The sequence below is a fragment of the Poecile atricapillus genome, chromosome 4 (genome assembly GCF_030490865.1).
Source record: "Poecile atricapillus isolate bPoeAtr1 chromosome 4, bPoeAtr1.hap1, whole genome shotgun sequence".
NCBI lineage: Eukaryota > Metazoa > Chordata > Aves > Passeriformes > Paridae > Poecile > Poecile atricapillus.
Window position 1 is genome coordinate 25,167,301 of NC_081252.1, and position 26,896 is coordinate 25,194,196.

Genomic DNA, 26,896 nt, shown 5'->3' on the forward strand with positions numbered 1-26,896 from the left:
GGAGCTGAACATTAACTGAACATTAGTGAGAAGCATGAAATGCTTCCAGACCATTCAGTGTCTGGAAGAGCCACTCAGGGATGTGTGCTGTAAAGCTAGGACCTCCCTCTGGTAAGTTGCATAATTTTAGGATATCTGATGCCCTCTAATAGGTGGCCGGAGAGGAATGTCTGAAGGTGTTAATTTCAAGAAAGAGGTAATGGATGGCTGTGTGAAGAGCACAGATCCTTCAGTGACGTTTTCACTGTCCCATTGAACATTTCCTTTTTGAGAAGGATTGAATAAAAAAATGTATTTATGAGGAGAAAGCTTTCCCCTAGAACTGGTTTGTTAAATAGGCAGGAAATATGCACACGGTGCATTTTTGGATCAGACTGATGTGAGTCCTTGATGACATCAGCTCATGTGACATGAGAACATTGCTCACCAAAGGTCACTAGCTGCACATTAAGTCTCACTTTCTGCTTCCATGTGTGATGTTATTCCTGCCTTCCACCTGCAGAAGCAGGACTAGAGATGCTGTTGCCATTTGGTGATTGATAAAGCATACCTTGAATCATGGTCTTGGATGGGAAGCCATCGAACCCTTCTCGTTCTGGTGGCCAGGCTGAGTCTGTGATGGCCTCAGCATGCCTATCTTATCCTGCCTGATGATGTCTGGGGAGAGAGGGAACAGGCAGGACTGTGATATTTCTGCCTTTTTTTAGATGTTCTCATAAACTAAAGGTGGAGCCTCAGTGATTTTGGAAACTGTCTGCATTCCCTGTCTTACCTCAATATATGGGGGTGGTTTTGCTTGGTTGGGTTCTTTTCCCCCACACACCCAAGTTTTGCAGCTGAAAGTTGATTTCTTTTGTCTTGAGGAGCTGTTTTGCAAACATTAATGCACCGCTGCTCATGGTTTGCCTCACTGAAGTGAGTTATATACTGGTGTGTGTTGAAGTGTGCGTTTGGGTGTTTGTCACAGCTGATGGATGCATCCTGCTGTGGGGAAGGAGCAGGTACTCGCTTTGCCAGCAGTCTCAGCTGGGGTGAACCTCCAAGCAGGAAGCTGCATGAAGGAAGAGTAGCCCTGCCGGGACAGATCTGCCTCGCTTTTCAACTTTCTTGGATATTCCTACTTACTGTTTTCAGACAGTAGGTGAAGAGTTTTTCACTGCTTTAGAGAGGCATAATTTTTCTTGGATTTGGACTGATGTGGAGAATCTCTTTTGAGGATAAGCTTTCAGCAGGGAACATCCAGTATGATTTATTCCGAATATCTTTCCGTTTTGAAATTGTCTTTCTTCTGTCAAAGAATAAGTTGTCACTCACATTATCAGCTTCACCAGAGCCTTACTCATGAGTGGCCTACACAAACTTGAGGTATACAAAATTGAGTAACAATCAGGGTAGTAGGGCAAGACAAAAACCACAAATCATCGTGGCTGTAACCAATATATAGGTCAAAAAGAGCATTATTTATAAGGACCAGAAACTTTGCTCTTCATTTGGTATAGTTGATGCCAAATTCAAGAAAAGCAAGATAAAAAAAAGAAAGGCAAGTACCCCTTGTTATTTTTTTGTAGAAGTCTTCCAGAGTCTTCCAGAATTCCAACAATTCTTTAAGTAATGTTGACTTTTAGAAATTACTTGAAATCTAGCAGGAGTCCTCCTACAGTAAAAGTTGTTGCTGTTGAATAGTGAAAAAACTTGAAATTACATGCCTGAAGGTTTTCATGGACTTTACATGTCAGCTATATTATCCTGTTTTTCAAAACCCTTTTCCTTGTGTGTTGGTCAGGCTTTTACCCTTTAGCTTTGAAGGCATTCAAGAGGCTGTATCTAGATCTCAGAGGTTGAAGAGTTTAAATCACATGGAAACCTGTGACTCCTGTGTGAAGGATCAATATTTATTACAATTGTCAGCAACAATAGTAACATAAAACATCCCCCAAAACAAACAAAAAACCCCACACCAAAAAAATCCACAAAAGAACCAAGAAACCAAAAAAAATAAACCCAAACCCAACTAACAAAAATAGCAGGAACAAAACCAAACCTGCAGGCTTTCTATACCATCTGTCTTGGATCAAGCTGGACAAATGAATGCATATTGTGTTTTTGTGTTTTGTTGTTTTACTTGGAATTGTTTCCTAGCTTTGCCTGTAACCAGTGTATATAAGATTTTTTTTTTCCAGAATGCTAGAGCAGTCTTGATTTTAGTCCCAAAATTTAATACTCTAAAAGATTTGAATGTTTGTTTCCTTATATGTGACAGTATTCACTGTAAACTCTGCTTTGGATAGGGAGGGTTTCTTTTTCTGTGCCTTAATTTTGAAATGTCCTGATTTTAGTATGATAGTGTAGGGCTACATACATACAAACAGGGGGAGGGGAAAAAAAGAAAATGGAAGCAAAAAAAAAAAATATACACCAGAGAACTGTCGTGGCTAACAGGCTTAAGCTTACAGCATTGCTCTGCAAGCCCAGACTTTGAATGGCCGGACACATTCCACTGCTCAATGTCAAGCTGTGAGAGCAAGTGGTAGACTGCTGCAGGAAGTAAATTTGAAGGGTTGAGTTTTCTTCATTGTTTTTTCAGAGCTATTTGATAATCAGCTTTATTCATTGTTTAGCTGTGTGTGTAACTTTCAGATCTCCAGATGTCCAAGGAAGAAAAAAAAATGTTGCAGCATAACTCAGACTTTAGGTTACTATAATTAGTTACAGTGCAGCTCTCAGCACTGAAACTCAGAAGATGGCTAAAATACAGCAAGAAATTTTGTCAGAGTTCTCAGCTGCAACAAGTACACAAGCATTTTTCTCTCTGGAGCTTTAGTAAGGAGGTTTGTGCATGGGTTTATGTTTAGTCTTGCATGTCTGTAATGCATTTGGCAATTGAATGGTAAGGGAAAATTTACTTAACATGAAGGTCTTCATTTTGCAGTCAGAAAATTTGTCCTGAATAGCTCAGCTCCCTGTTTTCTCTGGACAACTACTTTTTTGTTGTACACTGCCTAAAAAAACGCTGATAATTTTCATGTGGTTGTCTCACACAGGTGTCTAGCATAGAGGACAAATGTATTTTTATTTATATAGAGGTGTGTGTAAAAATAAATATTTATACACAAATATTTTCCCAAAGAATACATGTACACCACTGTCTATTAGTAACATTATCCAGTGGTTTATATCCATAAAAAAATGTATGCACAAAACTCCCCCACCTGAAACTGTATAAGAAAAATCACATAAAAGTAATGTTGAAAGTCAAGCAAACTAAAACAGTGTATTGCATGCATGCGTGTATATGTATATAAGTAATTTCAAAATGGAAAGTTAAATTTGAAATTGTTATATGTTCTCATGAGCTTTATTAACTTATAAAGATTTGTGTGGCTTAGCTAAAAACAGCTGTATGAATTTATTAAATAATATGCAACTGCTTTGAAATGTGTTTCTTGTTTTCTGAGGGCTTTTTATTGGACTCCTTTTCTGCAATATTTCATACTTGGGGTTTTAGCCAGTATGTGACTGGTTTAAAACAAATGACTGCTATAATATTCCCTTGATGTATAAAAGGCAAGATATCCTCAAGGACTTACTAATATCTCTTATTTTTATTTCTTTGTGCTGGAAGTTTGCATTTCACTAATCCTAAGGAGCTCCTACTCCATTGCATGTGACACAGAAAATAGAACTGTGCTTTCGTGAAGGTTTTGGCACTGCCATAATAGCATATTAGCTATGATTGGTTTATTTGTTACTTTCCATACACTTCAGAGCATGCTTATTTATCTGAAATGAGTTGTCATCTATCACAAGTTTAAGATTGCCTTTTTCTTCCATGTTACCAAAGGGAGGTGCCATAAGCCTTAGCGCCTTTATACTTAAAACATGAAGCCCCTATTGATGTAGCATGGAGGAGTTTCTGCACTCTGATGCATTTCTTCTGCATTTCCTCCTTGGGTGCTGAGCTGCATGCTCAACAGAGAGCTGGCACAAGTGTAGCTCAGTCTGCAGCCTCTTCTGCTGGTTCTGTGGGTGTGGTGGCTCTTATTGCTGGGCTTGGGTTTCACCTTCAAATGGACTTGTACAGTTTTTGCAGAGTGATGCTTTGGGATGGCATTCACATGAGTTGTCCTCTCTGGACAGATGTTTTGTGCCAATAACCAATACTTGCACTGCCTGAACTTGCCTCTGTCTTCTCCCTACTTATATGGTGCAGCTTGACATTATCTCAGTTCTTTGAAGCAAGCAGGTTGTTTTCTGCTTGTTTATGCATGCCTGGATTCTGGATAGGGGAAAGTGAAGCAATGGCTGGTGAAGCATGAGGGGTTCAATTTGTAGTAGCATTTTCTTGCCGCTGGCTGTTATTTTTTGTCACATCAGTTTCTGGTTCACACTCCCCACTTCATTCTCTGCTTTGCTTTCCTGTGTAGAATTGCTTCATTAGCTACATTTCCTTCTCACTGCTGCCATGTACAAGGCTCTTTGTCCTGGGAGAGGTACTGAAAAGAAAAAAATAAATGTATCGTTAAATTACACAGGATAATGTATAGTGCTATTTGTATTTCTAAATTGGATGTTCTGGCAAGCGTGGGGTGATAGCATCACATTTGATGCAGAAAAGGTATTTCCCATTAGGAGGAGCTAAATCATAGACCATGAAAACCTTATGAAAACAAGATGACACATATTTGGCTACTAAGATTATTAAGAAGATGGATGTTCAGTTAGTTGAACTAATTTTATCATCTGTAAAAGAATAAATATAATGCTGTCTGGGAAGGGAGGACATATACCGTTTTATGCTCTGCAGACTTTGTCATATGTAAGGCCTTTACAGGATGGAAATCAGTTTCTTTGGAAGTAGCTGAGCTCAGTCCCTTTTGTCACTTCACACTTAAGCTCTGTTAGAGAAAACTAACTCTGCTTTGCTTTGTGTTTGTTCGGGAGCCCCCAGCAATATAACTCAGTCAATTTCCAAACTTTACTCTAAATGAGAGAGGCTTGAAGCTTCTGTTCTGATACAAATCAAGTGGCTCCTAAGGTGTTGCCTGTTCGGCAGTCCCAAGAAATCATATGCTTTAGTTGTGGAGTTAATTTGTGTTGGCTGTTCAAAAAAAACCCTCAAAAACCAAGCCACTACTGGAGGAGAGATGTGCAGCTTCCAAAAGCTAAAGCAGCCATACAAATTTTGTGTTGTGTTTCTAGCTACATTTTTGTTCCATTTTCTCTTTCTGTCTCTCTGAGAAATTAAGTAGGCAGTGTTTTACCCACTGGCATATAGTTTCTCAGGGAGGAACCTGGATCAGTTCTGTAAACTCTCTGAAGAGAAGAATAATTGTCAGAAGAAAGCCAGTTAAAATAAATAGGGCTCTTAAGGCATGCTGGCAGCATGAGAACACAACTGAGCTCCTTGAGAGAATTCTTAGTGAAAGCTAAGCATTCTCTCAAGGATGATAGGGGCTTAAATATCTTCAGACATTCTGGCACATGACTGTAAATTGTTTTCCATCACTCAAGTGTTTCAGAAGTATTTTTCAAAAGTTTTTTGAAATTACCCATGTGCTTCCTGCAAATATGATTCTAGTCACAATGTCTGAATTATTTTGCCTTATTGTTTGACAAACCTAAGTTTGACAACTTGCTTTTTGGCATTGTGATGTTATTTCTTCTCCAAATCAGAACATTAGTTGTATCTTGTTATTCAAGAAGCCCATCCTATCTTGTTGGCAATCTTTTTATGTCTTTGTTCTCCTGAATGCTTCTAGAGGCTTGGAAAAGCAAGACCAGATGCTTAGTCTTGTTACATACCAATGGGGCTACACTTGAACAGAAGAGTTCCTTTATTCCTCTTTGTAGTGAGTGTGACTTTTCACTCATTTTAATAATCCTTCCAATTCCAGTTGGTGTTTCCACAGTAATTTGCATGCTAGTACCTGGATAAAATGTTTAAACTGCATGTTAAATACATGAATTGTACCAGAATTTATTGCCGTATGTGTAATTAGCTACTTTGTTTTCACACCAGCAAGGTCAAAAGCAGGGATTGTACTTTCTAATAACTGCTACCAGACTCGCAGTAATCATGAGATAGTGGTATTCTGTCAAAAATTAAATCTGAAGGCACCTTTGCTGAAATTATTTCTGCTTCCTTACATCCTGTAGCAGTTGGATTCTCATAAGGGAAGGCAGCAAAGGTTCTTGCCCGCAGAAGAGCTGAGCTACAAGGAAACCATGATCAGTCAAGCCATGGCAAGTGAGAGACGGCACCAGTTAATAATCCTTCTGGCACTGGCATGTGGAAATTGTTCCTACTTATTAGCAACCTGTTCTGGGGCAAGAGAGGGAAGCTGGGAGCCGCTGCTGGCAGCATTCAAGTTCGTTTGTTTGGTGTTAGGTGATTATAAAATAAAAGAGCACATATTCAAAAGGCCTGTACATGGTGCAGTTACTCTGCTTTGTAAACCTCATGTATATTTTTGGATTCTTTTTTACATCAACCCAATTGTGTGTGAGAGTAATTTAAGCTATATTGTGCCTCTCCTGTTTTAAGTAGTCAGTGTCCTCTCATGCTCCTCTGTAGATGCATAGCTCCACATTTAGTGCGTGCAAGGATGGATAGAATGAGTGATTTGTGCATGCAACACGTCATTGAAAGTGCTAAAACCAAGTTAGTTTGGTTTCATTTGGTGGTTTTTTGTTTATTTTTTTTTGTGGAAGACAGTAGATAAACATTAAATGTTGTAATACAGTAAAAGAAGAATTTTAAGGAAAAAAGAGAGGTTTGAAAGCATTTGTCTTTTTCCTAGAATGTGAACCCACAGGAATGCTCAGCCATGTTTGCTTAGAGGGAAAACTCAAACTGTGTTAGTTTTTCTTTGACATAATTTCTGAATGTGGGACCATAGGGATACACAGCTCAATCATGTTAAAATATATGTTGTTGTTGGGGTTACTGCTGTCAGAACTGAGAATGAAATGTGAAAGATGGTTTTGTGGTTTTTTCTGGCAAAATGGACAGATGCCTGTGGGCTCTCCCCATTTTCCCGTGGGCTGCAATGAGTCAAAGGGCTGGTTTTGCTTCAACCGAGTCACTGAGGCATCACAGTGATGGAGCTGTGTATGAAGGGAAAGGGATGAAGCAAACATGGGGAACCTGGGAGGACAGGCCAAGGAGACAAGGCCAGCTCTCTCAACAGGACTGGGATGGGATCTGCTGTTGGGGTCCACTGCCCGACCAAAAATTCTGTGTTTTGTCTTACACTTTTTTCCTTATACATTATCTTTAATGGTTATTTAATGGTTGTGCTGTGAATGCCTTAGGTTACAGCTTTATAAATCAGTCTGAAAACACCTTTAAAGTTACAGGGGGAGAAACAGGAGGGAAATGAAAATGTAGCAAGTGGGAGTACAGACACATGGAGCGAGGTGAGGGCAGGGTTTCCTAGTGGTGATACATAGCAAAGTACTCTGGTAATCAGACAGGTTTTCTGACCTAAGCTAACTTTGATCCTTGCTTTGTTTGGGGAAAGCTTTAGCTTATTTGAGGGACTGCCTCATAACCCCTTTTTATAGCTGCTTGTGTCAGCGCTTTCCACAGCAAACCCTGCATTAGAGTTCTTATAACTCAGCTGTATAAATTTGATCTGGACTTTAAAACTGGCATGTATGTTCTTGATTTGGAAGCGACTATCAAAGCTGTCTGGCTAATCTGTTGGCTATGCGAATAATATTGCTGTAGTAAAGGCTTGAGGAACACGATACACCTCTCAGTTTCCATTGAGTGCAGAGGAAGCTTATTTGCCACAAAGAGCAGGTGCTCTGATACTTTTTTTTTCCTCTCAGGCAGAAGTTTTAAGCTGGACCAAACATGTCAGGGTGTAGGTTTTGCTTCCTTCCCATCAGGGAAGCAGGACGGGAAGGGCTTTGATGAGCCATCCCATTAGGTATACCATGCTGGAGCACAGCATTACTCTATTTATGTTTGTGGTGGTGAGTGTTGGACCTGAGTGTTCCATGCTCAGGTTCTGTGGGTTGTAAGGTTCTGGGGGAACAGGAATCAGGTCAGATGTGCAATTTTTGAGATGGAGTTGCTGCTACTACAGAGCACTAGTGTGTTCCCCCCTTGTGTTTTGGAACGAGCTTCTGCTCTTTCATTGATTCACCCAAGGTGCGCCTTTTAGCTTACTTGGAGCTCTACATATGTTTATGAGGTTGCTGTTAAAATACTGATTATCCATGCAAGGTGATACTTTGATCAGGTGAAACGAAGCTAGGAATAAACAAAACAGTGTTTAGTAATGAGTGTAAATATTAGCATAAAGTGTATTGTAGCAAGGAGATAAAGCCCTGTGGTTTGAAAAGGCGGAATGTTGTTTGATAGAAGAGTTTACCCCTTTGTTTATGTTGTGATTCTGCAGAATTATTCTGTAATGTTCTTTCTCTAAATGAGTATGTTGTGTTTTGGCTTTTTGCTTATTTAAAATACTTTTCTATAGGGAAAAGTGTAGACAAAAAAGAGAATAGGAGCAGTAGTGGGGCACCAAGATCATTGTCTGGGTGCTTTCTGTTTGATTTTTCATGACTTTAAACTGAATTGCTACAGCCAATTGTGGATCAAATGCTTGAGAGGTAAAAATAAAGCTGGAGGGTGCCCAGGGAGTTTTAAATCAGGATCAGTGAGTTACATCCGCAGAGGAAGGTGCAGATGACATTGAAGGATGTGGACTGGGAGAACATTATTTACTGTCAGAGTACAAAACAGTTTTTTTGGGAAAGTCATTATGTTGTGTCATCATACAACATGGTTGCAGCTAGGATAGATTCAAGGCAAACAATTTGGAAAACATAAAAGGCAGCGTCCATCTCAAGTCAAATTGACCTTTGTCCTGTGAGTAACTGAAATTTAAGTAATTAATTTATTACTGCATAAAAGCAAAATAATTACAGCTCTAAGAAGAGTTGCTTGTCAAGATTTCTTCTTAGTCATGTGAAGGAAAAATAGGTGGTTATATGTTAAATAGAAATTAATTAGGCCGCAAATTACATTGATTCGGAGATAGATGCACATGTGTATGCACACGTGCAATTGCCCTCAAAAGACTCTTTCAAAATACCTAATTAAAGCTGAAGAGTAAACATAAAAAAGCTGTTGGTTATTGCAAAACAAAATAGTGTGCTGGCTAAAATTTAGCTCAGTAAAACTGTTGTATTCCAGGGTATTTTTGGCTGTTCACATTTCAAAACCTGAATTGTAGAACTATGGTAAGATGGCATTTTATACCTTGATTTTGAAGTCCATTCTGGGCCAAGAACTGTTTTGCTTTTGTTCTGTCTCCATTTGGTATGTGTTTTTGGACAATACTTGCAGTTTTGGAATTCTGATGTTGAAAACCAGAACAACAATGGTCTATTTTTAATTTTTCAAATTTAAAATCTTTTAAAACAAAACTGAAATCTAACATCAGACGGGTGATTTCACTTGTGTTTGTTAAAAAGTGACCCAAGCATCCCTGGATGGCGCAGGCTTGTTTTTGGCTTTCAGCCGTGTAGCAGATTGCTGCAGAGGGGCAGAGGTTTCCTGCCGGGGGCTGCAGGAGTGAATGGCCTCAGCAGGTGCCTGGTCATGAAATGTCTCTCTTGCTTGCCTCCCCTTCAGTCTCCAAATGAGTTTTACAGAGGACTGAGACGTGGAATTAAGTAGGAGGAAACATTCCTGGTTTGGCAATTTTGTAGCTTTCAAGTCTGTGGTGTAACATCAAGGGAAAAAAGTCTGCTTTTTTTTGTAGCTCTAATTCATGATTGACTTTAAAAACCTGCCTGGTCCTATAAATACAGATCGATCAAGGATTTGAAGAATATTTGTGGTGCTTAGAGGTTAGTTGGATTATTGGATAGCCGGTTTGGTAATTTTATTGCTATACTCTTCTCCATATACATCCTGTTGCATTGATTCCATATGGTAACACAGGCACATTTAATAAAGGTATGTTCTAAGGATCACCTTTTTCCCCAGATAATTCTGTACTTTATGAATGACTGATGCAGGATAATTTTCCTAAGGTTTAATTTGTACTGTAAGAACAAAATCACCTGTACAGGATGGAAAAAAAATAAAATCATACAAAAGAAGCAATGAGATAAATATGTAGATGATAATATATAAGCTTCAAATTATATTTATATGTCTTGTATATCTGTTGAATTTTTTAAAATCTAGGTTTAAAAAATGGAGTTCCATTGTGACAAGAAATATGGGCCTTCTTTCTTGGTTTTGTTTTGAATATCTGCGCAGTTTTGGTTCAAATATGTGCACAGTTTGGCATATGAAATCTTCATTATTTATACAAATTTATTGCATGTAATGGTAATGCACAGTTCAGCATCTAAGAAGTGTCCAAACTAAGGCTCTCAGTGTCTGCAGTTTGAAAAAGATCTTTAGTTATTTCAAATGTTCTAATTCCTCCTCCTCCTATGTTCAGTGTAGGTGTTTATTTTTATATACTTGTGATGATATTCCTCATGCACTGGTGGTAAAACTGCCCTTGTAGCTTCAGTCCCACTTCAGTATAGGTGCTTCAGAAGCCAGGGTTGCTGACCATTACTTTCAGGGAATACTCATGCTCTGGCTGAGATTTCCTAGAAGTATCAGCCTCACCTCTCCTGCTTAGTGAGTCACATCTCTTGCTCTGAATCAGTAGGTGTTACTTAGAAGTCTTATCCACTGCGTCTAGATAAGGAGATTATTACTCTGGCATCCCTCTGTGTGTGTGCAGTTCTTCTCACTCTTGTCCAGTAATTTGCGTGGATATGTCTCTGACAGCCTCACCTATGAGGTATATTCAATTGTCTGTCTGTACAACAGGACCCATGGACATAGCTAGAGACTCATCACACTTCTCAGGACTTCTTTTCATGAAATTTCATCCTGGGGTTTTGCTGAAATGATTTTACAACCGTCTTCCACGTGTGCTTGCAAAGAGTTTCGTCCCCTGTAGGCAACAGTTTAAGAATGACCTCTTGAAAGTCAGGTGGTTGGTTGTGGGCTGTTGTGTGTTGGCCACTAAAATTAAACAGAAATGTTTGGCTTTTTTTTTTTTTTTTTAATTAATAAACTTGTTTTCCTTTACACTCCTGGGGATGGTAAGGCCTCCCACCCCTCCATCATCCAGTAAGAAAATAATTACTATGAAGCTGGCTTTTGAAGTCTTAGTCCTGAACTGTGTGTAGGTTGTTTTTTTCTTTTTCTCATCACAGATTTCAACATGTCAGCATCACGTGCATTTGCGCACGTTCTGAGAAAGCTAAATTTTATTCACTTGGGGAGTCCAATCACAAAGCACAGCGATCCATTTGACCTTTAGCTTTTAGCACCCTTACGTTCCTTTCCCTTTTCCAGACCTCGCTGGCAAATGTCAGTGTGCTATAACATATCGGTTTAGGGATCTGTTTATGGCAGGTCCCAGCCCTCACCCAAAGGTTTGAGGAGATTTCCTATAAATAGCCATGTTGGTCATAGCTTTCTATATGCTTGTGGGCTTCCCTGATTGGTGTTTTATAGTAATCAGGCCTCTTAGCTCACAATTTGGGTATGAGCAAAATTGGGTATGAAGATAAAGCAATTCTACTGTTTGCAGCACTTCCCTAAAAGCAGTGATTTCTTCAAGGAATGTACTCATGCTTGCAGGCAGAGGACAGATTTGTGAGGCTTTGCGTGCACAGCACCAGCAGCTACGACATCTCTGCTGTAAGATAGGAAATACTTGTGGAAACATAGAGTGAATTTATACCATTCAGGATGTTTTTTTCAGCCTCCTCTAAAATGATTAGCAGGTTGCAGACCAGGGATATAAATCAGTGCATAGATCTTACCATGTGTTGCTTTAATTTCTGTTCCTGGGAATGAAGGTGGTTGAAATTAAGTTGCATGAACCAGAACCAGATGAAAAGATTGATTTATTGCTCAGTTGGGGACAATAATGTGAACTTTACAGAGGCTTTTGTTGCAATATTGTTTCATTCAAGTGGACCAAAGACAGTTGAACTGAACGTCGGCAGTGACTTTGGTCAAAGAGTCAGACTTCTCAAGAGGCTTTTCTTACCCTGATCTGAATATACTTCAGGTCACCGGGGCCTGTAAATCTACTGAGAGAAAGGCAAAACAATGTCCTGCAACCAGCCTGTCTGTGATGTTGAACTTCTGACTTTCTAGTAGTTGCAGCTGGGGAAAAGTCAGCTTCACTGACTTTTCTTCCCTGCACATGGCCAATCATTGACAAACAAATGAACTTTGAAGAGATTTTAAAGTAGAAAATCTGGAATGGAAAAAAAACTGGTTTACAGCCTTTCTCTCTCCTCTTTTGAGAAAAATTTCATGTATGAAGAGAAAGGTGGCTGGAACTTGGAGTGCAGGAAACTGAGTGTGCCCATCCCTGCTTGTGTCTCTTCATGAATGTCCATAGCTTCCAGCCAGTAAACTAGAAGTGGAGTTTGATTTTGAAAAACAGGCTATACTGTGCAATACTTTCCTCTCATTAAAGCAAAATAAGAATAAATACCTATAGGGATTGCAACCATTTTCACAGGACTCACAAAGAAGAAAAGGTATCTTTTTTTTTTCTTTCCATGAAACAGTGCTGTGAATAAAATATTGTGATTTAGTGTTCAATATAAGCGTAAAGTGTCCAGGTTTCTCATTTACCATTCTTGGGATGTTTCAGCTTAATGATGGTGGCAAGGCAGCCCAAGCACATGTGGGGATTGGTGACGTGGTTCTCACCATTGATGGGATAAGCACAGATGGGATGACTCATCTAGAAGCACAAAACAAGATCAAGGCATGTACAGGCAATTTGAACATGACTCTGCAAAGGTAAGATACCTTTTCTTTATTTAAAGAGAATTGATCATCATCCTAACAGTGATTTGGAGGATAAAAACGTGTAAGTGGTTTGGCAAAGTCCATGAAGTTAAATAGCAGTGATTGAAAGATATGCTGCCATAGCCTGCAATCTGTCTTGATTTACAGCATTTTAGAAAACTTACTAGATGTTAGTTATGTGGCTTGACAAAGAGTTTTTCCAACCTTATGCCATCTATTACATCTCCTCTTCCTTTGAGTTTCAGTTTTGTTTAATTAACTGTTTAAAAGCAGGTCTTATTAATTTTTTTCCCCTCCCCCAGGTGACTAGAAATATTCTTTTGGGTCAAGTCCTAAAGCACCATTCTTACCAGCTAACAGAATGATGGATTTCAATAGTTAACCCTTGAGTTAAATGGAGGAAAATACCTCTGCTCAGAGTCTGGGATGTTTCCACCATGTGAATAACACATAGTGATACCACTATGTCACTAAGTAGCAGCCTCCCTTTGCTAACTGAAGTGACTGCAATAGAAGTTACTGCTTGGCCCAGTGTCATTACTAAATGATAGAGTTTATTGAAACCCATCATATCTCTGGTATAGCCTGAGGTGTGTTTTGGGAGTTGTTGCAGGAAGACGACAGGATGCTCACATATGTGTTATTGAACCTGAAGTAGAATGAACAGCAGCACAAGCAATAAATTCCTTCAATTCTCAAAAGCCTCCCAGGGCTAAATATTGTTTTTGCCAGAAGACTGCTATTTTGATTCAATGATGTGAGTGAACATATTGGAGGAGATTGGCCTCTGAATCCATCACATAGGGAAGAGCACTTCTTGTTTTCAAAGAAAGCAGCAGCAGTTGTATGCCATGATTGCTGTTCATGCCTGCCTTCAGCAGTGCAAAGTTCCTTGATGAGTGTTGGTTGAGGTCCATAATATATCTCTTCACCAGTTTCTGACTGGTTTTTGTGGCATATTATCCTTACCTTAATGAAAGCACTATATTTTTCTGAGAGTTAATCTGTATTAGAATAAAAATAGATGATGTGGTTGCAGATCTGACAAACATCCATCTCCAGGGTGGTCGTGTTTGTTCCCAGCCCTAAGTGACGTGCATTTGAATGGTTGTATGTGCATGCTTTCTTTTGTAAGAGGCTGCAGTTCAGCCCTGCTTGTTTTTTCTTGTTTTTCCCGTTGTCCTGTGCTTTGGTCCTTAGCTACCCTGACTAAGGGATTCCCTTTGCTCAGTCTGAGGAAAGGAGTATCTTGTGGTGTGGTTCATGCCTAGGGCATCTCCCGCAGTGAAACTTGTAAAGGTGGCATTAAAAGTTTCTTGATGAAAGACAGGCATTATACCAGCTCATTAGGAGAGCTACATGTTGTATCTAGTGTGTCATTTGCTTTTCTGGCTCCCAAGGAGACTGGCAGGTCGCTTAGAAATGCACTTTCCAGGACCCACTGAGTCAGTGCAGCAGGCAGATGGGTTGGTCCCCTTTCTCCTGTCACCATAATTGAATGGGCAGATATATTGAATCAGATATAGGAAAGTAATGGCAGGTGTGTCCCAGTCAGGTAATAACTTGTCTGAGGCTGCTTCTGATTGGGTACAGAGATGAGTGGTTGGAAAATCAAATTAATTATGAGTTAGTCTGATCCCCTGCTGTTCTCACCCTTTCTACCTAGTGTAGCATTTGACTCACCACTGTTGGCTACCTGACAGCTGAAGACTAAGTCAGGATCAGACTAATAGAGATCAAAGGAGTAGCCTTGGTCCTGGTATCTGGGGGTGCGACAGATGTCCTGTCTTGTGGCTCTGCTGCTTTGCAGTCTCATGGTCTCAGCTGTTTTGAATTTTGCCAAGAAAGCAAAGGTGTAGACAGTGTTCTCCTGGTTCCTCTGCCTGTGAAAACTTCCTTGCCCTGATGTTTAACAGATCTGCTTTGCTTCTTTATTTGTTCTTTATAGCCTGCAAAGAAGATGCTTCTTGGAGTCAAACTGACTCATGCTAACTGGAGAGTTGCTGGCTGCCCATGGGAAGGGAGTTTGAGAATATAAACAGGGTGGCAAGATAAGCCATTTTAATATTGAGTGGTCTCCATAATTCTATTCTTTTCTTCCTGTCTCCTTGCCCAAAATGAAACAGAAATAAATAAAATGTTTTAAGCTGTTACTGTTTGCATGTAAGATTAAGGAGATACTGTCAATGTCAAGCAAAGCTGGCTTTCAAAATACAGGTTGGTGCCATAGAATGGGAAAATCTCAGACATATTTTACTTTGCTGTTACTGCTTTTTATTTATCTTTCATTTTTACACTTCTGAGATTTTATGTACTGTCACACAGTCTGGTGATAGTTTGAACTACAATGCAAGGATCTTGAGGTTAGTTTTTCAAGAGTCCATCAATTCTTAGATACTGCCCTGGTTTCCTGCTGCTTTAAAAGAACACAATGTTTAGAAGGTTAGTGGTGTTACTTTGAGGATGTACTCCAGCAACCCAGCTTACACAGTGGTCAGGGTAGGGCAACACTTTGCCTTTTAGAAGCTGCAAAGGAAACTTCTTTTGTCTATGGCGAAGGCAAGAGAGGAAATTCTTTATTATCAGATTCCTTATTATAAATATTTTAACTTGATAGTTAACCTACTTAGGTTTTCACTTGGCTTCCCCTCTTCTTCATGTGCAAAGTAGAAAAAATAAAATAAAGAGAAACTAAACAAGGGGCAAGAAGTAGCTTGTCTGGGAGGGATTCCTTCAAAACCTTTACTTACAGATTTAAAGCAGTATATTTATGAAGATAGATATGCATGTAGCCCTTGTGGAAAACCAATTTAGGTGTTTTGTAACTTGTAATTGAATGTTGGCAAAATATTTGGAGGGCAAATAAAATCTTCCCTTTGTTCTGTGTAAGGCAATATTGCAGCTTGGTTTTTTAAACATGAAATTGCTCTGTGCCATGGAAAGGAGGTGGAAGTTCAAGTCCACCTTGCATAGAGGTTGCTCATATACAAATGGACAAAATTGTGCTTTGCCAGCTCTGTGTGCAATATTAGGTGCTTAACATTCGTATGTGTTGGCAAGTATTTTTGGGTGTATGTCTTTAAAATCAATATGTTCAGTAAACAAGTCTCATTGTTTAGTACAAAATTATATATTTTTTTCAGTTGTGAAATGAAATTTGAATGTAGGCATGTTATTTGTCCATTGTTCATATTATGTGACTCAAAAATAAGTGTGTTTTTCTTATTTTTATTTTGTAACTTGCGATTTTAGCTTCTTGATAGATCTCCTCCCCCCTCCAATTTTTGTTTGTATTCATCTCTCCCTTTCTGAGATCTTGCTCTTTTGCACCCCTATATTTTATTTTCATCTAAAACCAGTCCAGTTTCCCATGAGGACAGATGGAAACCAGATGCTTGCTTTTTGGATATATTTTCAAGTTCAGTAACTTAGCATGGACTTTTATAAATAAATCTTTAAGTTGCTGAACAGCTAAAAGCCACCACCTATTTTTAAAATATTATTTTTGGGGACTGTTCCTCCAGACATTTGCCTTGATGAGTCTCTGGGAGTGAGAAGGATAAAGAATAGTGGATTTCTGCAAATGAATGAGATCATGATACCTGTGAAACTTCTGGGAAAAGTGTCAGCAGTACAGGGATAAAATTAAAACAGAAAATATGGAAAGTCTTGGCCTTTGTTTTTCCTATAGTGATATAAAACATATTTACCTCTCTATTTATTAAAGCAGATCTGCACAGGTATAACTTGATTTGTAAAGGAATTTCTTTCACTCTGTGGATTTACTAATTTAGAACAAAAGGCATTGAGATTGCTTGGCTTGGGAAGCAAAAGGAGGGTTCTGCAGGTTGTTTTCTCTATTGCCATATTACAGTTCTTTTTTGGGGGGTGAAAATTTTTTTCTGGGTGCAGTAAGTTTGCAGCAAGCATTTACTGCAGTTCTGATTCCAGCTCTTCAGTGGAGGAACACAGGTACTACAAAGCAATAGATGAATTTCAGTGATGGCCATGGGTTGGTTTGGTTTTTTTCCCTAAACCTCTTTAAAGCATAGAGTTGCTCAAGTGTCATAGGTGAGGCTGGGGCCTCCTGGATATTTTTGATGTCCTGCAGGATTCAGAGACAAAATTTAGATGAGCCATAGGGGCTGAGTTCTGCAGTTGGTAAACTCAAAAGCCTTGACATTTGTTTTCGCTGCCTGCCTGAGTATGAATCTTTATCATACTTTGCTCCTTTATCTTTTTCATTTTTCTTTCAGGAAGCGTGAAGTCTAGGCTTTTAGCTTAAGGGCAGCTGAAGTTCTCATGATTTAAGATGGGGTAACAAGAAAAAAATGTTACAAATAATTTGAATTCTATTTTATAAGATAGTTTTTCAAGTTTGGAAAGGGTTTTCAGTAGTGAGACTAGCTTAGTATGCATTTTTCTTACTATTTTTTGTTTAATTTACAGGCTTCACATTAGATGATGGTTAAAACTCATGTCTAAGTTCTATGAGTCATAGGTTCCTTGGGTAGGTATTTTGTTTCCCTAAACCATATATGGATGAGCTTGAAGAAAACTATGATAAGAATGCATTCTGAAGTCCTATTTTTCTCCCAGCTTCAGTCATCATCATTTCCCTTACATAGGTATTTTGACTTTAGTTTGGTTCTTCAGTGATTTGTTATTTTTAGGAAAATAGCAGCTTCACTGTCTTATGGCAGTTCAACAGAGACAATAATAATTAGTTGAAAGACACCACGGCTTCTGAGTAATTTTTTCAAAATCTGAAAACTTTTTTTTTTTTCTGTAATTCTTTTTGTAATACTATTTCTTATATAACTTGTTTCATGTATGTCAAAACTAAGTGATGGATGATTAAGGAAATAATTTCTTCTTAATTGAGAGAGTTGAGACAGAAAATTTACAGAACTCAATGGAGGTAGTATGGCTTGGAATATGTGAACAAATTGTATATTGGTAGTTGAAATGGTATTCAAAACCTTTGTCAACTTGTTCCCCAAATCTAGTTTGTTACTTTCAAACATTAATACTAGTTCTCCGTAGTTATACCTGAAAATAAACTAGGTGAAGAAGAATGCCTCCCAAACAGACATTCCCTTCTCTTGTTTAGCCATGTCGCTAAGCTCTGAGGTGGCAGCTGTTCAGGTAGCTCACTCAGTGGAGCCTGCAGAGGCTTTAAACAATCCTGGGGAACTTTCTGTTTTGCCTTTTTGTGCTGTGCATTGCAATGCAGTCAACTGAGTCATCTTAGGTCCTCCTGTTTTATCTCACTCAGGAATTAAGTGATACTGGGTTAAAACATTGTCCAAAGAATTCAAAACTAATGAATGATGCTGGATTTTTTTTTTCCCATCCAAAAGTTGTATAAATCTACGCTCTTGTTGGAAGCAAGGTAGGAATATTTTGCTCCTCATTTAGGAGCTGAACAGGTTTAGCTTACCTAAGCCATGCCTTTGGAAAGCCTGCCCACACACTAAATAAGTGGAAGGCTACAGCTCTTGCTTGCAGCTGGAATTCAGAGTCTCGTTGTACAGAGCATTTTGCTACTCCTCCGGTAGCAATTAGATGAACCACAAAACATGCTGCAGCTAAGTGAATCCAACAAACTAAAGGCTTGCTTGGAAGTTCAAAGGAGAGTTGCTGGGATGAAAATGGAAGGTTGCAGGGTAAAAAAGAGAGTTCAGTGACATGTACAGGATGATACCTACCCATCTGCCAGGAAAATGGGTGGGACTGAGGGCGAGTTAAGCAATAATAATAGCAGCCTTTCTCACACTGTGTACCTTAGAGTTTTGCTGGGAATTTTTAGAGCTGCAAAAGATTTGTAAAGGCTGTGCAGTTTCTTGAGGTTGCTGCAGTAAGTAGCATAGGAACATAAACACAGTAGTAAATATAGATAGTGGACAATAGCAAGTGCCAAAGGCAGATTGCTGTTTACTGAGCATCAAAATGTTTCCTTGAAATTTACTTTAAAGATGTTTTTTTCACTTTTAATTTCAGGTACATTCCCCTTTGGCCCTCATATAGTTTATACCATCTCAGGAAGCTGAAAATTAAGCAAAGGGAGATTAAAGAAGAAACATTTAATGCATTTTTTGTTTTTTTATTTTTATTTTTTGTTTTCATTTTATTTTTAGTTTGTTTGCCTCCAGGGAAATGCAAAATACCACCTCTGAGCTGCAACAATTGCAGCCATTTTACCATTATGTTTTTGAGATTTTGTCTACATAATTATATCATGGTGCATTAAACCAAGGACAGTCAGATTAGGGGGATATTTAAAAATGTCACCTTCTTTTGTGTGAAAACGAGGAGGCCATCATCAAGAAACTGTCTCTCACAAGCTGAGAGCCTGTGATTTGGGATAAATTTTCAAGTTCCTACCATCATAGTCCAAGTCCTTGATGGAATAAAGGTTGGTTGCTTGGGAGAGTAGCTCAGATTTTATAATCAGCAGAACCTGATAAAGAGCTGGAGAAGGGGGAGATAACTGGGGCATCACTATTTGAAAGGTGATGAGTGATTGTGGTTGAGGTTTGCACCTGGGAGTCTCTTCTGAAAATGGAGGGAGGAAAGTTTTGGATCCTAGAAGTTCCCATCTGTTTGCAATGGGTCAGGTGGTAACTAAAGTGTCTTAAATTGGTTATCTTGCTTTTTTGCCTTAACCAGTGAGAAACATCTGTACCATTGTTGCATAGCACAGATGTCTGACAAATACAGCAAAAAGTAATTCTGAATTTGACTCTTAGCTTGTTTTTTAAAAAATGCTGCTTGTTTTCAGACAGGGAAGTAAAGTTGGGATTTGGGTTTTTTTGAGGGTTGGTTGGTTTGTGGGGTGTTTTTTGTTTTGTTTTTTGGGTTGCTTTTTTGAGTAATTTTGCTGACCATGTAGATGTTTCTTTTAAAGCCTGAAACCATGTGTGTCCTTCAGATATGTTGGGATTAACCTAAAAATAAATACTTATCACATCTTGTTATTATATAGACTACATTCTTTTATTCCTATATTTAAGATCAATATGAAAATACTTGCCCTCCATTATAGTTCTGCTATAGGGATTACACCACTCTGATGTATAATGATGCTTTTAGAAAAAAAATATTAAATTTTTAAAGCAAAAAAATGCAAAAACCAAGAATTTTAAAAGTGGCTTTACACAAGCAGATCATTAGAAAAAGTAATAGCTTTGGCTTGTGTACAGTAGTTTAGAAGCCTATTTTCATCTGTTGTAAAACTAAAGTAAAACAAAGCTGTATTCTGGTTTAGATCTGACACAATGGATTTCTGTCTGTGGAGACAGGAACAGAGAAGGTTTATTGACATATATTTTCCCTGAAATGCTGTAATTCAGTAGGAAGTATCTGGAAATTAGATAATCTTACTTGATCTTGGCATGTGCTAGATGGACAGTGTGCCTCAGTATGCAAGGTGAGGACGGGCTTGCAGTGCTCTGCCTAATGGATGAAAGACACGATAATGATAAATGACTGCTTGTGATTTGGAATAACTTTCTGAAATACCAATAACTTTCTCCTGTCTTACAGAATTAAAAAAAACCCAAAACACTACAAAACTGAGTTGAGGAGTATCTTTGGACAGCAGGGAATTGCTTAATGAACTCCATATTGTTCAGTTCATATGCTCTTGCTGTAAGCAAGAAATAACATTTGCAAGCTGAAATTTAATACAGAAGACATCTAGGCTGGGTGAGGTCATGACTAGTATTACTACGAGTCTGACTGTTATTTAACAGCATTTTCCAGCTTGCAAACCGCTTTAAGTTAGTTTTGCTTTAAGTTGCTTTATATTCTGCCTGTTGCAAAGCCTTCTCATTGCTGTTGAAGGGTGGAAGGAACGTGAGGTATGTGCTCAAACACCCCCACATTAAAGAGCTCTTTAGTAACATACAGGTGTTTCTAAGGAGTAGATTGGATGTATTTCCCAACATTGAATATATGTATTTTAGGAATGTAAGAACACAGCTAAGCTAACCTTCATTATAGAAATTTTTAAAAAAATATCTTGAAAACCGCAGGATTTAATTTTGCTATCAAGTATCTCTGTGATGTACAAAAAAGCTTCTGCTTAAGAGTTACAAGTGCCAACTTCCTACATGAGGGGAAAGGAGTCTCCACTGGCAGTGCAATATTAAGTCAACCTTTCTGTGGTAATTGTAAGCTAGGTACTTTGGGCTACACCACCGTTGTCAAGAGCTATTATGGCTGTGTAAGTACAATCCAGGCACTTTTTACTTTTCATTATCTCTTCACACAGGAGATGCTGAAAGGTGTGTTGATTTCTGGGGGTGGGGAGGAAGGGGTATTGATTTGGGATTCAGTTTAGGTTTGTTTCAGAAAAAGGCAGAAATGAAGCTATGGAGTACTTCAGATTTTGAAGTACTGATATGAAAGCAATGTTGTTTGCTCTTACTGTGATTTCCTGGCTAAGTCCAGCTTTTTAGTTTTTCTGAGGAAAAGGTTCATAGCTGTGTTTCAGGAAGTTCTTTCGGTTACTGCTTTCCTCCCATTTATAAATAACCCCCAGAGGGGAGTGTAAGTTTGTTTGTTTTTTTTAATGAGTTACAGAAAACCATCAGAAAAGTTATATTCTTAGGTTTTTGTTACATTTTGTTTCATTAGAAGTGATTTTAATGAAGTACTATTCTCCAGGAGGCCTTTGATGCAATTTTGGCTTTCATTTCCTTATTTTCTAATGGACTTCCGTGGTATTCATGATGACAGTCACCAATATCCCATAAGCACTGCAGCATAATGTAGAAAAACATTTTTTTGTTTCTCTAGTAATATTACCTGCTATAGGCAGCAGCTGATTACAGCTATTTTAAAATGCTATGTTACTTGCAAAATGTTTTCCATTATTGATCTTACTATATCAAGTAGATTTTTATGTGTCAGAACTGATGTAGTGGTTAAGCATAGGTTTTAAATTTTTAGTTCCATTTTTGTTTTTGCAGCAGACTTGGCTGGGCTTTAATGTTTGATTTCCTAAAACTAGACATTTCCTCTTAAGCAGATAACCTTTATCTGCCTTTCACATAGTCAGATCTGATCTTACTTGTTCTGAAGCTCTGAGGGCTTCAGTAAAAGATACTAAGAAAAATAAAGTATCATGATGATAAGTCAGGGATGACTATTACCAGTCATTTTTGCTTAGTTTCTTGTGAAGTAAAGTTTGTGTTCTCCCCTCAAATATTCTCTTGTTGTTAAGAGCCCTGTAGGCAAACACCACTTGTTGCAGTTCTTTTTAGATTTTGTTAATGATGCAGATCTGCTTTCAACTGTTAAATAATATTTTTGTTTTGGAGTGCACATATCCCAAAGTGAAGTTTCCTACAACAAAATAAAGCTAGAGAAGTGTGCACCTGAGTGTTCTGATGAAACACTGCAGAGTTCCGCAGCCCAGTAAAATAGACCTGTGTTTTTCTTCTTCTAATACTGCTGTTAGTTCAGTATTAGAAGTGAAATCCAGCTTTGCCTGGTGATTGAATAACAAAGAGCTGTGTATAAATTGGTGTGGTTTTTTTCTTTTATATATCTCCACTGCCTCACATTTTCCGGCGGGGTGTGTTTTGGCCTGACACTGAATAGGATGTGTTTCAGTGGACGTGTTCTGGACTGAGCACTCAGCCTGAAAAATAACAAGAGAATTAAAAACCGTAGGGATTTCTTTGTCTGTGTATTGTATCAGTGAACCTGTTAGTCTGGTATCCAGACCTGCTGTGGCTGCTTTCTGATGATGATTCAGTGTGAGGGGGGAGTGAGAACTAAACCATGCCTTGTAACACCTGCATGGTGTGAGAACCTGGGTGCTTACACAAGACATGTGGGTTTGATTACCATAAACACTTGTAACTAATAATTAAACTGGGGTCTTATAGGCGTTGTTTCATGTATCTGTCAACATAACTCTCATCCCAGACAGACTAACAACATCAAGGTGTTTTTGTTGTATGTAGATGAAAAATATTTTCTCACACTAATTTTTTTTTCTTTTCCCCCCCAAATGCACTTTCCTCTAACTTTGGTGCACAGCGTATCCCCAGTTTTACCTAACCCACAGTGAGCTGCTCAAGCAGAAAGTAAGACAGTTTTCTTTACTTACTTCTGTGCACCCTCTCTGCTTTTGGCAAGGTCTGTACCAGATCTGAGCCTTTGTCATCTTAGTGGTTTGAGACTTGAGACAGGAAGTCTTCAGGATTCATCTGACACTTCAGTTTAGTCACAGATGAATCCTTATTCCCACCGGGGGGGGGGGGAAAAAAGCCCTTTGTCTTTCCAGTTGCTCATGTGCCACATTCTTTCATTCGTGGAGATGCAGCAATTTCTGGCCTTGAAAGGACTTTGGCTCCCTGCTGGGGCAGGGGCAAAGAGGACATGCTTTCCTCCTGACCTCATGGTGCTTCTGGTGAAGTCCTGTGTTGGAGCCTCTGCCCAAAAAGTGCTCAGAAAGGAAAGTTTCTCTTCCTTCCTGTGATGAGTAAGGAGGTTTCAGAGACCCTATCTCAACTTCATAAGAATTGTGAACTGCCCTTTTAACCCGATGCATTTGTTTGGTGTTCGTGCCACAATCCTCCTCTGTCTTGCACATGACCTGACACCCCTGGCTGCTGCTGGAGATGTCAGATCCTTGCTCTCCCCAACCCCGAGGCAACTAATCAGTACAAGGGAAGCTTTACTGCCTGTTTCAGGGAGCTCTGAGGAGTGGGAATTGGGATGTTGAGACAAGAGAAGCAGGGAAGCAATTGTCAGTAAGAATATGTTTCAAAGAAGTAGGAATCTTTCAAGTAATGACAGCGTAACTTTTAGCAGCAGTGGCACATGTGCAGCACAGAGTTGTTAGGGTTGGGTCGTTGCACTGAATGAGATCTCTTCTGCAAGGATAAGAGATGACAAAAACTTGCCTTTGCTTCTGGTCCATGGGAATTTCCCAACAAAACAACTAGCAATAAATTTATGGAGATGAAATGAAAAAAAATTTTATTGAAATATCTCATGAACACTTTAGGTAATAATTTGTCCACTTAAAAATCTGGGCAATTTTCCTCGCTTGCTTAAATTCTCAAAAGGGAGCTCATAGATAAAGTGAGGGACTTGTGACCACTTGAACCAGAACTGAACCTGGATTGATTTTGATTTTTATTTTTTTACTTAGTGACATCTACTTGTCTTATAAATAGAATAAATTATTCTTGTTCTTGCATACTTTCTCAATTTAGGCTTAATTACACTTGATGCTAACAGTGTTTGGTCCCTACTTTGTAAAACATTGGATCTTTAAGCCTTAGCTTTTTTCCCAGCATTTCTGTGGCTGCTTTAGCTGAGCAAAGTTTGTCAGTTAACATGAAATCTGCAAATCATTTCAATCTCTCTTATATTTAAATTTACAACAGATTCATATTCTTTCATATTTTGGAATCTTTGATATTCTTCTTAATGCCTTAAACTTCTAAGTTTATGATGTCTGCCGAGTATTTTCTCCCACGGTTTTGGCAAGCCTCAATTTCCTCACATTTCTAACTCTTGCCAGGATACAATTTGAATATAACTTGGAAAAGCCCAACAAAACAAACAACAAAACCCCATGAAAATTTGATGTTGTTTTTGTGTGGGTGTGGCTGAGGACAAAATCTTGCAAAATAAAATAAATGTGCCTTGTGAGAGCTTATAAGCCATTGTCTGAGAGACAAAAATTTATAGAGAATCTATGTCAGCAGCTAAGGCTGGTTTGAAGCTGATGTATGGTGTTGATTTGTTTGGAATAAAGTCTTCACCAAACAGTTCAATGGGTTTTCTGAGTGGCAATTGTTTTGGAGGGGTTGCTTCTTTGGCCTAGTCTGTTGTTTCTGTTTAACCTGTGACTGCTGCTCTATAAGAGACCATCTTGGCAAAAGGGAATGGATTATAGCAGTAATGTGAGTTTCGTTTTAGGGGGAAAGGACTATTAACAATCAATGTCTTTTGGAGGGAAAATGACCAAACCTAGGGTAGTCAGTCTTACTGACTGTATAGTATCCCTTTTAGCTTCTAAGCTTCTATGCAAAAAATGGAATGTAGTATACATTCTTAAAATGTATTACAGAGTTTAGGAAGCCAAAGTTTTAATGAGGACAGTGACTTCAGAGGTAACTAATGCTGCTTGATTGCTAACAGATTATCTTTCCTTTACATAAAGAGCCCCTCCACATGAGCAGACTATAAGTCTCAGTGACACATGGAGTCACTAAAATACACGTACTGGGCTAAGTATAATGTATAACAGGTTTTGCAAGTACCAAAAAATGTAATATTTTCCATTCAAGGCCTCTCAAGTACTGAAATTTTTAAGTGTGCCTGCTGTCAATACTGATCTTGGATACGACTGACCCAAAGAGTTACCGCCTTTCCAAGTCTTGGAAGGAAGGCGATGACTGGACAAGTCAGTCATTTTCTGCAAAATCTTCTTAACTCATAAGTGACTGCTCCATTAACTGGATAATTAAGTGAATGCTGGACTAATGTTTTTGTGTTGCACCTCTTAGAGCTACCTATAAAGAGGGGCAATGTTGAATAACTTAATCATGTAGAGAGTATGGTTATAGAATTTTTGTACCTTTTGCATTTGGCTGAAGGGAGCTGTCTTGGAGAAGAAAGCTCCTAGTGCAAATTGAGCAAGTTGGAGCAAGGGCAGATTGAAGTTTCCCTTGTGGCAGGGCTGCTAGACTCAGGTGGCACAGTACTGTGAACAGGGCCTTACATGGAACTTGGGACAAAATCAAGTTTCAGCACAACTCAGGTAAACAACACTGTCATTAAAAAACAACAACAGCAGAGAAAAAAAGAAAAATCAGTATTAGATTTCAGTTACCATATAGAGGGTATTTTGGCAGGAAATGGAACTAGGGAGAAGAGAATTGGATGTCTCATCTAAGTGGCACTACCTAGCCACTTCTGTGGAAAGCTGTTAGGTGGGGTATTATTTAGGATCCAGATAAATTTCAGAGTATCTTATGTCAATTAATAAAATCAGTGAGTCAATTTATTTCTTTTAGTCAGAAAGAAATGATCCTTACTTACATCAGCCACTAAAGTTAGCTATTTTTGTGATACACCATGTAGTTGTTGCTTACAAATCCTATGGTACACAACACATAGAAGTGAGTGGAAGTAGCATGCCAGTGTAGAAATTAGCACTGTATCAATTCAGTGTTATTGTTGATAATTTTAAAGCTGGGGAGTGATGTGGGGAGAAGGTTGGAGGAATCATGAACTGGTTCAGTGGTTTAATCTGGTAGATTTATCTTGGTAGGAAGGATGGATTAATAACTTACACATCTGGGGTTTTTTTTATACTAGAATGGACAAATGTATTTTTGGATAAAACATGGTTATAAAGTTTTGAATTCCTCTTGATGTGGAGGGAAAAAAGGTTCTTTGTTTAATGAGGAGGACTTAATCTGCTATAAAAGATAATGGAGCTTGAGGCATTTATTAGCCTTCCTGGAGAAACATAATACCTTGCAGGGCTGGACCTGAACTGTTTCTGCTATCAACAAGTCATTAGCAGACCAAGCACGTTGTTGATCAAGAAGTGACTAAGGGACACTGTGAAACTATTCCTTCTGCTTGCCTTTTCTTTCTTTGAAGAAGAGAGATTAAAAAGATTGTAAATTGTTTGTGGCTTTTTCTGAGGATATAATCTTAAGTCAAATTTTTATTTTAAAATCACACCTTTCATTTTGATCATTATTTTGATCATTATAGTTTTCTTGGCTGAGGTGGGTTTCTTTTTTGCCTCCCATACATTACCGCTAGAGAATGACTCTGTTAATAATAGCTGCACACTGTGGGTGAGGTCAAAAGGAAGTATGAGGGCGAGCTGGAGTATTGCAAACATTAGATATTTACTCTTGACTACCCTCTTCTTTGTATAATTCTCCCCAATGATTCTATTCATGAAAAATGTGAAGATTTCATCCGATTCTTCTCATGATGCACCATGTTCCTGCTGTTTGGTTTTGTATT

The 26,896-nt window shown here is 38.6% G+C and overlaps 1 protein-coding gene across 14 annotated transcripts in view; it reads left to right on the forward strand.

Annotated features, from left to right (window-relative positions):
- PDLIM5 (PDZ and LIM domain 5) overlaps nucleotides 1–26,896 on the forward strand; it is a 123,001-nt gene that overhangs the window by 26,833 nt on the left and 69,272 nt on the right. For all 14 annotated transcript variants that reach the window (XM_058838794.1, XM_058838800.1, XM_058838801.1 and 11 more), the window contains exon 3: nucleotides 12,711–12,862. In XM_058838794.1, coding sequence (XP_058694777.1) covers nucleotides 12,711–12,862 — 152 coding nt within the window. The remainder of the gene's footprint in view (nucleotides 1–12,710; nucleotides 12,863–26,896) is intronic.